The sequence below is a fragment of the Trachymyrmex cornetzi genome, unplaced genomic scaffold, assembly GCF_001594075.2.
Source record: "Trachymyrmex cornetzi isolate Tcor2-1 unplaced genomic scaffold, Tcor1.1 scaffold1533, whole genome shotgun sequence".
Lineage (NCBI taxonomy): Eukaryota > Metazoa > Arthropoda > Insecta > Hymenoptera > Formicidae > Trachymyrmex > Trachymyrmex cornetzi.
In genome coordinates this window covers 3,460-15,723 of record NW_017296128.1, presented here as the reverse complement: position 1 = coordinate 15,723, position 12,264 = coordinate 3,460, and the positions used below count along the sequence as shown (strand labels likewise).

The window sequence follows — 12,264 nt, the reverse complement described above, 5'->3', positions numbered from 1 at the left end:
TTCACCAAAGGTTATAAGAATATCGACTACTTCTGTAGGCGTATAATTTGCCATTTTACTGACCAGAATTTTATCAGATTACAAATGTTTAAAAAAATACATAAACACTTGTGACTTTGGCACTAAATGGACAAAATTTTGGAGAGATACTTAGAGGAACTCCATCAGATGAAAAGTTTAATTTTCGATTTTGAAGGTAAGGTATACTAATATCTAAAGAATCACAACAAGAAAATACATATGTAGCATAAAATTTTATTAAAAATCCCCACTTGAAATGGTCATGAAAATATGGGTTCAAGGACATTGTCAGGGTCATGGTTTGGTCTCCCCTCGACATCCAACAATTTTTCTCACAAACATTATCCGGGAAAAATCAAGATTTTTTGGCTTTCTGCTTCGATTAGGAATTTATCTTTGAAATGACCTCTATAGTCAACTTTGACCCATAACATGAAAGTTCATCTGGACGTAAAATTTTGCGCTCTTTCAAAATCCGGGATCAAAAATATGGGTTTCTATTTGAAAATTGAAAGTAGACCTTCAAATAACCTTGAAAATGAAGATCAAGGTCATTGTCAAGGTCATAGTTCAATCAGCCCCTTTATATCCAACAATTTTTGTTTTAAACGCGATGTTTCGAGTTATTTGATTGTCTAAGTTAAAATGGGTCACCCTGTATATAGTATATATAGTAATTCAGATTGAATTATTTAAGCATTAAAGATCTAGCTTTAACTGTTACGGCCATTACTTCTATTTCTTATTATTAAATTATATATATGTTGTTAATAACAGTAATTTTAATTGGAGTAAAAAATATCCCATATGATAATTTATATTTTAAAAAATCAGGTAACTACTTTCGGATTAAGAATCGTAGAAAAAGTGGCAGTTTATTGCAATATAGGCACAAATCGCGTCAAGTTGTGATCTTCGGAAGGCAAGATAAAAATGTTGAGTGTTTTCAGTTAACACAGAGGCGAGATACGACATGCTGCACCGCGCATCTTCGCCGTCGTCAGTGCCGCCGGTACCGCCTGTGCCACCAACGACGGTGGTAAAGGTTCATCCACGACGTTCCCATGGGAATCACGCGGCAGGCACCCCGCAACGACAATCGCAGCCACCGCCGACATTGCCAGAAAAAGCGTGTCGCGTCACTGCAACCAACTCGATAATGAATCAAACTGGAGGTCCAAGTAACAACGTGCCTCCTGTACCGCCGCCCTTGTCGGCACCGCGGCCACCGAAGACTAGCAAGGAGGGTGGCATCCGTCAAGACCATCATTATGAGAATACGATTGTGATCTGCGGCACGAGTCAACATGTTGTAAAGAACATTAACCTGGAAGCGAACAGGGCACGTCTCACGGCACTGATGAGAGCGAGAGATGATCCGGGTAGTGATGGCGGTGGTGGACCGGTAACCAAACCGGAGTCGGCGGCGTACGAGAATGTCAATGTCGAGCATATCACAAGGCTGACAGCGCTCGGTTTCGCGCAGGACGCCGTGATCAGGGCACTCGGCATCACCAGGAATGATCTGGAGATGGCATGTGACATATTGCATGAATTTGCCACGAAATCCTCCTGACCAGGTACAATTAAACGACGTCAGTCGCAACAAATGTGTTCGCGAATATAAAGCGCTATGAACGACATACATTCAAGTTGTGAAAAATTAATCTCAAAAAGGTACTTTCCTCTCGATTTCTTCCACAGTATTTTAATCGGCTTATTGCTGAATAGCAATCACTTCACTTGGATAATGTAGTCCGAATAAATTCATTTATATCGGTGTCGTTCCTCGCGCTTCGTGTGTCACGCATCTAAAATATCACATTATTATTACATAATCGAAAATGATTACAATTTGAGAAAATATCTGATTGATCTGATCGCAGGACCGAACACTGAAGTCTCATGACCGACCTTACCTGCTAGACGGTACTTTTGACAAGAAACGCGCGCGAACTTTTGTAAGTCCCACCTCTGATGCGTTCACAGATGCATCGCGCGCGCGTTCTCACTGAGCGTCTCCTCACGTTAGTACGGTATCGGCGGTGTTCCATTTTATGCTTCAAACTGTGAGGGGGAGAGACACGCTTGCAAGCAGACAGTGAGCCGTGAGCGTGAGTCACCGAGGGAGAACCAATGGAGAGAAACTGAGGATGGGAGAGCTTTTGAAGCATCTTTCAAAAAACACCGGAACACGTTTCACGGATTTTTCCTCGTTACATACTGACTTTCGATCTTCAACCATAAGTTCAAACGTTTTCGTTTCCTGACGCGTAGGAGACTGTTCGTATCGCGTGATTTCACTATACGTGGCACACGAACGGCAAGATGTAAATAAAGACGACGATCGACCAAAGACAACTTACGTCTGCCGAAGTATTTCTTTACGAACCACATACATAGCACGCACTGAGCAGAATAACGCGTGTCCCGTACTCTCCTTATAGTAATCTCTCTTAAGGCCCGTCTACAATACACGGAGTAAGAAGTAAGAGTAAGAAATTGACCAATCACAGTCGAATGTGAGAAGAATAATCGACTGTGATTGGTCAATTTCTTACTCTTACTTCTTACTCCGTGTATTGTAGACGGGCCTTTAGGCGTAGTTACTACTTCGTTCCTCGATATACTTAAGATAAAGATTAATTATATATTTGCGCACCATGAGATTTCGCTTACACGTACATATGTACGTACGTCAGAGAGCGCTCCTCGAAAGTCTTCGGTCGCTTATTTTCCACATTTTGTATTATACAAAATATTTCATGCACAACGAACACGCGATCCGAGATGTCGCGTTGTTCCGGGATCGAAAACTTGTTTAGAAATTATTCAATCGAAGGCAATATAATGTTCTACTGTTTAATCGATGTAACGAGCACATATGTGTGTATGCGTGCGTGCGCGCGCGCGCATACACACACATATTCGTTTAAGATATAATTCTACATAGAGCATCGGTTTGCTAGATCATTTCACTGTATAAATGTATAACGATAGTACTGATGCTATTTAACGTATATTATGTATGTCCTCCACACATGTTAGAGCTGTATGATTTATACGCACGCAAGATACCTCGGAGAGAATAAAAGCAACAAAATAACGATTCAGATGTATAAAATTGTTAATTCACATTCGTGATTTTTTATTCTAGTTGAAAGAACTACGCCAAGGCACGCGTTAGCCTTAGAGAGTAATGCGCAAAGATTTCGATCTCCTAGATCCGAATCTACGCGGAGCATCTCGTTTTCTGACTCACAATACGCGCTTACACAATTACGTATCTACCATGTGATACTTGTCGGCTTCTCACCGCGCTGAGTATCGATATAGAGCAGAGGAAGAAATAAAAAAATCGGAATTGAATTCGAAACCGACCGTAGAGAAGTGACGTACCGAATATCAGAAGTTCACAGCTCTCGACAATTTCAAGATGAAACGCGCTCGTGACTCAATCAGAGAGTTACGGATATATTTACTGTAAGAGCGTATATATTATGGATCATGATGGAAAATACTCGAAAATGAGAATAACTACAATAGTGTTCAAACGACGATAACGAGGCGTATTTGGCGATGACGAGTTGAAGTTGTACGATCGCGTTGAATCGAAAGTAGCGCCATAACGAGATACACCAAGCGTATAGCTTTACATTCATTTACGTCTTGTGGTAGATTCTCAAGTATAATGCATAATCGTTTTGTTCTGCGATGGGGCAAATCACATGAACGACGAGATAAGAGCGATAATGGTCCTGCTGCGTGGCTTTGTCAAAGCGTTCAGCTTGCAAAAGCAATCATTCGTCGTGACGACAACAATTAGACTTTGCGCATCAATTCTGAAACGACAATGCAACCGTTCTGCGTCTATTCCGCGAGACAGTTGTACGACGAAAAGTTATAATTACTACCTCGCGATAATACCAAAGGTATACGATGTAATCGTCTGGAAAACGTTATAATGTGTGATCACTTGTTAAACGTGTTTTACGATCTTTTTGACGCGCGCGCGCCCACACACACACACACACACACAGAGAGAGAGGGGGGGGGGGTGTCACAAATACATATACACATAAACAAAAGACCATACATATAAAAAAAAATATACGCATAAACAAGAGACCATACACATAAAAAATACATATACACATAAACAAGACGAACCATCGTGTAGTATAATGTAGTATATTTATATAATTATATATTTAGATATGATGTTCGTCCTCTCGTTGAATTTCTTCCTTATTACGGAGATTCCTTTGCGTCGCGCTGTTACAAAAAGCGGACACAATTTATCTTGCAAACTCGAATGACGACCATTGTCGAGAAAATCGCTAGTATCATCATGTGATCCTGTGCGATATGAGAACCGATGCACCCGATACTTTTATTCGCTTTCTATTGTGCACGTAATTGCATCAGTTTCAATATTGTTCCACCTTTAAAGAATTTTAGCCTTCGAATTCGGCGTCTACACGGGTGTATCTGGTAAAATTAGATGTCCTATTTTTCTACATTGCATATTCTGGTCGTCGTGTACTGCATAATGTATTGAACGCGTGCGTGAAAAGCGCTCAAAGTATATTTCATAACGGTGCCCCGAAAAAATGAGACGAGAATTCCGATACTTTTGCGTTTCTCATCGCGCGCTAACATTTGAGGATTTGACGTAAATACGCGGAGAAATATTCATTCATACGAAACGAAGATAATACATAACGAGTGTAAATTGACTCTTTCTTCGTTTTAATTATTCGCTGTAAAAATTGTTTTACAAACTTCTCGAAATAAAATAACATGTCATTTATAACACACGCGTTGTTTTATTCGCGAAATTATATCTTTTTACAGATAAACCATATAGCTAGGGATGTGCGATCTCGATCCGATCTTTTAATCGATTCGCCAGTATCCGATTTTAAGATAAATCGATTCATTTAGTAAGAGATCGATCGTTCTTCGAAGCGTAGGGGCGGATTCGGAAATTCAAGATATATTTTAATATCATTTCATTCCTGTTGTTCACTGAATGTTGAACAAGGATAAAATAATATCTGGATACACTCAGGTGATGTTTCTTAATGCTGTTGGCAGCCCTACCAACTGCCTACACTGCCTACATTTACGTTACCAGTTGACATTAATCGGGTTTAATAATATCCGTAGTTACAACTAGTAATTACTACTGACAAAATGTATAAATAAATGCTAGTTAAATTCTAATTTATACCAATTGATACTAACAGTTGTCATCAAATTGAATTTATATACGATATTTTAGCGATTTTATGTTAGTATAATTGATTTATATCATAACTACAGATGTTAGATTAAACCTAGATTTTTATTTTAAATTAAAATTATTTTACTCGGAGGCAAATCAGAATCATGTTTTAATTGTTTTTGTTGAATTTCTACAATCCCAGTGAGAAATCATCAAATTATCATCGATTCGACATCTATTCGACATCCATTTCTCGCGAGATGTTACAAAAAAATTTTAATTGAATCGATCTTCAATAGATCGATTCATTCAGCTCCGATCTTTTAATAGATCGATTTCAATCAATTCTAATTCGATTCAACCGATTCTAAATCGATTCAAAAATCGATACAATTAATGAAGATCGCACATTCCTACCATATACACATAAACATTAAATACATTATATTCAGTATACAATGTGATCTATAAGAATTAAAAACTTTGGCACAAGATAAAATTCATTATAAACGCATTCAAGTTTATCACCGTAAATAATAATCAATTTGACTGGTTACTCTCCTGATGAACATTTTTCTGATGAGAATCTTTCATATCATTTCTTAGAATTTTTGTGTAAATTTTATAATTTTTTATAATTTTTAAAATAATTTTATAACTCTTTAGAAAATTTCAGATTTGTTATACAAATTATAACACTTTTCAGAAAATGCCAAGAATGCCTACATCTTTTTTAAAATTCTTCATACATGAAATTTTTCATACGTGAATTCTGAAAAATCCTAAAATTTCTAAAATTTTTCATTTAATAATTTCTGATAAAATCTTATAGAACCTGAAAAAGTTTAAGATTTCTTTTTAATTATAGGCTGTGAGAAATTTTAGAATGTTTTCAGAATTTACATATATAAAAAATTTTAAGAAAAGATCTAATCTTTTTCTAAAAAATGTTCCAATCGATAAAATTCTAAAAAAAATTTTCATCAGAGTCATCATTTAAAATGATGACTCTCGAAAACCGTAAGATAATAATACATTTTATACTATATCTTGAGAAACGATTTCGGAATTACAACGATGATAACTCTACTCGCATTTTATTATATCTTTTGATTTCTTCATCAGTGACTGAAGGCACCAAGTTACAAATAGCATCCGAAAAATGACGCAATTCCACGATAACATTGTCCTTAATTATACCTTCCTCTTCGATGGAATAATCCTTATTGATTCTCTCAGTTTCCTGATGCTTTGCAAGTACCTCGCGTACGGCATTGAGCCACGCGTTGGAAGAGACCGAGTACAAATCCGCACCAGTGACGTTATCGGGCAATTGGTCCGCGATTCGTTCCAACTCACGTCCATTTTCTTGGAACATGAATTTACGTGTCTGCGCCTTCAACACGCTGAACTTGGATTCGAGATTGGAATGGATACCGACGTAGAGCATTTTGTCGAATCTTCCCGGTCGGAGCAGCGCGGGATCTATGAGATCGGGCCTGTTCGTCGCTCCTATGATAAATATACTGCCGGACTCCTCGAGGCCATCCATCTCGGCCAGTAACTGGGAAACCACGCGATCCATTACGCCGCCGCTGTCCCCGCTTCTACCTCGGTTGGGCGCTAACGAGTCCAGCTCATCGAAAAAGACGATGCAAGGAGCCGCGGATCGCGCGCGTTTGAAAACTATAGAACAATGGAAATAATGTGTTAATTTGCAACTTGATTGAAGCAAATAATTAATTCTTTGTTACATATTTTTATCACAGCCCTATCTTGTGTTTCTTCTAAGCAATACATACTTTGCCTTACGTTCTTCTCGCTCTGACCGACGTACATATTTAGCACTTCCGAGCCTTTAATTGACAGAAAGTGCATCTGATACTCCGTCGCCACCGCTTTAGCGAGAAGAGTCTTTCCAGTGCCTGGTGGGCCATATAATAATAATCCAGACTGTCCGAATCTGAAAGCATTCAACAGAGGCAACTGAATTCTGCGAATAATCTCGTGTTTCAAGTCTGCCAAACCACCTATGTCCTCCCAGTGGACTTCTGGTACGTGTGGAGCGCCTTTATTATCGTACACAGACTGCATATATTCTGAAAACATTTTTCTGTTATACTTATTATATGCGCATAAGAAGCAAAATGTTATTTCCAACTTCAGCAAGACCAAATCTCGATCTGTTACATGAAGAAAAAATATAGGGTGTCTATAAAATCTATTACCACCTCTATATTTTGGAAACGGCTCAAAATTATGAAAAACCGCAAAATACGTGTTCGATCATTTTGAGGGGTTATTCTTTTAAAGGAGTCGGGAAGGTTGCCCCTCTCCCCCAGAGGGTGTCCCAGGGGGACCTCATAAAAAAAACCCCCCCCCCCCCCCCCATTATAGCATATTATTTAAAAGGGCATATAAAAAAAAGTTTTTGATTCAACATAAAGGTGATACATTGATTCGTTCGGAAGATATTCAGTATCAAAGTTTGAAAAACTCTATTTGCTCTTCCAAATAATATGCTACAATATTAAGGGAGGACGACCTCCCTAATTCCCTTAAAACAGTAGCCTCTTAAAATGATCGAACATGTATTTCGTGATTTTTTTCATAATTTTAAATTTCCAAAATATAGAACAAAGAATGATAATGCCTATATGAGCCGAACATAGGATATACACATGTAATGAATTTATTCAAGCAATACATTAATATCAATAGACATTTCAATCCTAACGTGAATCTTCTCAATATCGCAAAATTATTGAAGTACAATTCGATAATTTGGTCATACAGTTAAAAAATGAAATTAAGAAATCGAATTCTGAATGGCCGTGACTTGTGAAATGTAAACGTAAGAAAATTATGATGTCCAAGCGTATTTTCATTATAACTACCAAGTTAAATGACAAATTATGACAAATTATTTAAACCGAATTAAACAGACATGTATAATAAATAATCACTGATAAAATATTATAGGCCTTCTACAATAAGCCGCGAGTCAGAAGTTCTGAGCGATCTTAAGTCATAATCGGTGAAGTTGGCCAATAGCCAACTTGAATGACTTGGTTAAGACTGGTTAAGACTTCTGACGTTCTGACTTGCGGCTTATCGTAGAAGGCCTATTAGACTTACATGATAAACGCAAAGATAAGTCGTTCGGAGAATGTGTCAGTTCTATTTTTCGCTCTCATGTGACCGACGCAATCAAAAACTAGACAATATATAAACATTGACAAAGATGGTAAAGAAAGGGAAGCAAAATCCTTATAAATAAATTTGAATATGTGCGTCGAGAGATTCCATGTCATTTTTTAATGTTTAAGCCATTTATTTGTTTCTTCATGAAAATCATTTTAGACATCAACCTTTTATGTATAATAAAGTCTTCTTTATCTAAAATATTTATGTTCTCCCAATTGAATTCGTGTGAGAAATCAAGTCTATATGCAGTAATAACTGAATGTTATGTCATGTTCCGATTGATGTGGTTTCTGTGTTCTTTAATGCATGCTTTTAAGATTCTACCTGTTTGGTAGAATCCCACATATGATGCAATTTATGCAATTTATTTTATATGACATTCAAATAAGACAGAGTGGGGAGCTCAATTTCATTTTTGATTGTATAACCAAATTATCTAATTGTACTTTAATGATTGTTTTGCGATATTGAGAAGAATCCGCATTAGGATCGAAATGTCTATTGATATTAATGTATTAATTGAATAAATTCATTACACGCGTACGTCCTGTGTTTGGCTCTCATAGGCATTATTATTCTTTGGAACCTGTTAATTCTTTTTTAAAATATAGAAGTGGTGACAGACTTTATAGACACCCTGTATATTAAAAATATCTAATACAAAAAGAGTTTAAAATTTAGGAGTACGTTTTTTAACATTTACATTGTTCAAAGAACAGTGAACATCTTTAGATAAAATATAATAATTGCTCAATAAATATCTCTTTTGATCTTGTTAGAATCGATTGTAAGATAATTGTACCATAAGCTCGATCGAAATCTTCCTGTTTCAGAGTAAGCGTGCATTTATGATTTGCGTGAGACATTGATTTGCATCGAAATTTGGTTGCATGTAATGACAACGCTAATAGATCCGCGACTTTAAAATCTGAGCAAGCCACTTTTGATAGGTCCGCAATAGTCTTTAGATTTCTGTTGAACAGCAGCCAAGATATCAGTTCCGCTCGTTTGCTTTGATTTAAATGCTTCACATGAATCGTTTCGATAAAGAACCGTTGCAATTCCGCAGGTACATCAGTCTCATCCGACGCAGCTACGATAATTAGAGGAAATCTTCGATGTCTGTTGTATAACGTGGTGATCTCTGTCGAGAAGAAGGATATGATCCTTTCATCTTTTTGGCCTTCGATAGTTTTACCAAATACCTGCGAAAACTCCGTTTAACTCATAAGATCAAAAGAAAAAATATAAGATACAATTTAATACAATGTTACTTTTTTACGCACTTGAACATTATTTAAATATAGTATACATGGCACGCATTTTTGTGCATTTTGTAGCATTATGCGAAGCTTAGCTTCGGTCTGCGCCGACGTCAAAGTCTGCACTTCCACAAAGTCAATACCGAGGAAGTTCAATCCCATTCTCTTTGATGTTGCTCGAACTAAATTATGTTTACCGCAACCCCATGGCCCTTTCACAAGAAATATCGGTCTTACGTTCAACTGGACATTTGCAAGATCTATACAATGACAAAAAATAAGGAGTAAATATATCGATAATATTCATCATTATAGTGAACATTATTATTCTTCCTAAATAAACAAAAAATTAGTTTTAGTGAACGCAAAAATCATTTACCCTTTTTTAAAAATAGTGTAATGCAAGATTCTAAATGTTCCAAGGGTTCCATTAGAGCTGACGGATATTTGTGATTTGGTGTTGCTCTGTTTTGCTGTAAAAATGCATTGGAAAGTGAGCAAACACATTCCTGAGGGATATAATTGTGGACTTGTGCTTCCTGAATGAGTGTTGATTCTCCACGTACAACGTAACAACTGTTAAGGCTATTGCTGCACCCGTTACGATTTACTTTCAAAGCTTGAACTGTAAAATACATCACGGAGATTCCAGCAAACCCGGACGAGTAAAATTGATCTTGAGCATATTCTTTTGCGTCGATCCTAAATATGTCATTCACGTGTAAAAATCGGGGATGTAAGAAGTAATTTTGTAGCATGACATCCAGTATTTCAGTCGTGCAATCGTATGGATTGGCGATTAAGGATATTCTTGCCTCAGATGCAAATTCGATCACGTCGTCTTCTAATGGTACTGAAAACAAATTGTAGTTTATAATAATTACATCATTAACTTATGGGCATCTGACGATTCACGTCGTTGATCAATCATCCATGTGAGTTTGAGAATTGCGAGGAAAAGTATATTTGAATTAGAACATGAAGAAAACTTAACCCTCAGTACCCACATCTCAAAAAAATCCCTATCCACATCCAGGTATTTGTACTCCAGCATTTTCTTTTGTTTATATCTCAGATTGTAGTGCATGGATTTTAACTAATTTTTTAAAAATCTATTTTTTAAAGACTGAAAAAAAAAGAATTTTTGAGTTAGAAAGTCTAAAATGTCATAGCACAGAAGATATTTTGCGATAAGTAAAAAGGGATCGAAAAAAAACATCTGAAGTATGAAAATTGGGGGGGGTTACGCTAATCCTTTGTGGGTACTGAGGATTCATTGCAAAATAAATATTCTGCTGATCATGGCCATTAAACATTAATTACTGGACCTAATTTGTTCTCTACGTTTACGCTGGAGGAAATTTTCACTGCTAAATTTACATCTCGGCAAAATATTAATTAATATATGACGGAATTATTTCAAATACTATTTCATATGAAACGTATCTTTTTATTATTTCAAACTGTTACTTTAATATTTAATTGCATTTGTGCAGAAGTACAAATGTTAACTTTTATGTTACAATGTTTTTTTCATTGAGTTTGGTAATGCCAAAATGTTTTAAAAAATGTGAACAGTTGAAAATTCAAACAGTTTAGTAAGTTGTAAATATTTACGTATAAAACACGAGTTGTCCAATCGTTTGCAGCAAAGAGCGTTTTGGAGATTGCGCTCTGTTGTTTCCGAGATTAGGATAGTATTCTTGCTAATACCCGGCATGGATATAATCATTAATTTATATTTCGTCATTGACATCATTGAGCAAACATTGAACCAGGAACTTGACAATTCTTTTTGTATATTTGCTATTGCACAAGAATGATAATCGACGTATTCGTTCCATGTTATTTCCAAATCATCCAGCATAAATTTTAAAGCTGCGTCTGACAATGTGACCCACTCGAGAGCTTGTTCTAACAATCTTTGGAATCTGCAGTGTAGATATTCAAGGAAAACGTAGCTCAGTACATAATGGGAATTTTTTCGCATCGAGGTGTTTATTATCCCCCTTATAATTCCTTTATGATACAGTAATATAGACAGTACCCTCTGACGCATTTTATACATGATTTGTACACAGAAATTTTTTTCTCTAAACTATCTCTAAACTTATAATACTGCTTCATAAATCTTTCGACCAATGGATCGGACCTGAGATTAAAAAATAGAATAATTATTTATAATGGGGGGTAATTATTTATAATAGCTACCTTACCTCCTATTTTAATGAAATTAGGCTCATTCAACGCGTTTTCACTCAAAACGAAAGAATCTTATAGAAAAACGTGGCGGTCATCCTCATGAATCGAGTTATTAAACGTTTAAGTTGGAAATTTTAGAGGTTAAGATATCTGTCATTCCAACTCAATTTAGCGCTATGCATAGGCGCAAGCCCGGATCACCCGGATGAAGGCATGGTACAGCGTTGCCAACCTCCGCATTATTAAAAATCGTACCAACAATACAAAATTATCGTATTTTGATTAAAATTATCGTACATTTTTTTTGATAGATAGATATACATATTTATTAGGTCTGTTCGC

At 36.4% G+C, this 12,264-nt stretch overlaps 2 protein-coding genes across 4 annotated transcripts in view; one reads left to right on the top strand and one right to left on the bottom strand.

Annotated features, from left to right (window-relative positions):
- The window catches only part of Cbl (E3 ubiquitin-protein ligase CBL), a 21,086-nt gene extending 18,704 nt beyond the window's left edge, over positions 1-2,382 (top strand). Inside the window, exons 7-8 of the mRNA XM_018503003.1 lie at positions 972-1,601; positions 1,908-2,382. Coding sequence (XP_018358505.1) covers positions 972-1,597 — 626 coding nt within the window. The 3' untranslated portion in view covers positions 1,598-1,601; positions 1,908-2,382. The remainder of the gene's footprint in view (positions 1-971; positions 1,602-1,907) is intronic.
- A 3,836-nt stretch (positions 2,383-6,218) lies between these two features.
- On the bottom strand, positions 6,219-12,091 carry Pex6 (peroxisomal biogenesis factor 6). 3 transcript variants are annotated; one of them, XM_018503005.1, is made up of 8 exons: positions 11,937-12,091; positions 11,338-11,872; positions 10,287-10,573; positions 10,100-10,193; positions 9,745-9,980; positions 9,261-9,663; positions 7,054-7,350; positions 6,219-6,937 (listed from the first exon to the last, which is right to left on the bottom strand). In XM_018503005.1, the coding sequence occupies exons 2-8, from the start codon at positions 11,786-11,788 to the stop codon at positions 6,321-6,323; spliced, it is 2,385 nt and encodes a 794-aa protein (XP_018358507.1). In that variant the 5' UTR covers positions 11,789-11,872; positions 11,937-12,091; the 3' UTR covers positions 6,219-6,320. The 3 variants fall into 3 exon arrangements, with proteins under 3 accessions (XP_018358507.1, XP_018358506.1, XP_018358508.1); XM_018503004.1 differs by having other exon boundaries at positions 10,100-10,573; XM_018503006.1 differs by lacking the exons at positions 11,338-11,872; positions 11,937-12,091 and adding an exon at positions 10,728-10,800 and having other exon boundaries at positions 10,100-10,573.
- Between the last annotated feature and the right edge of the window lie 173 nt (positions 12,092-12,264).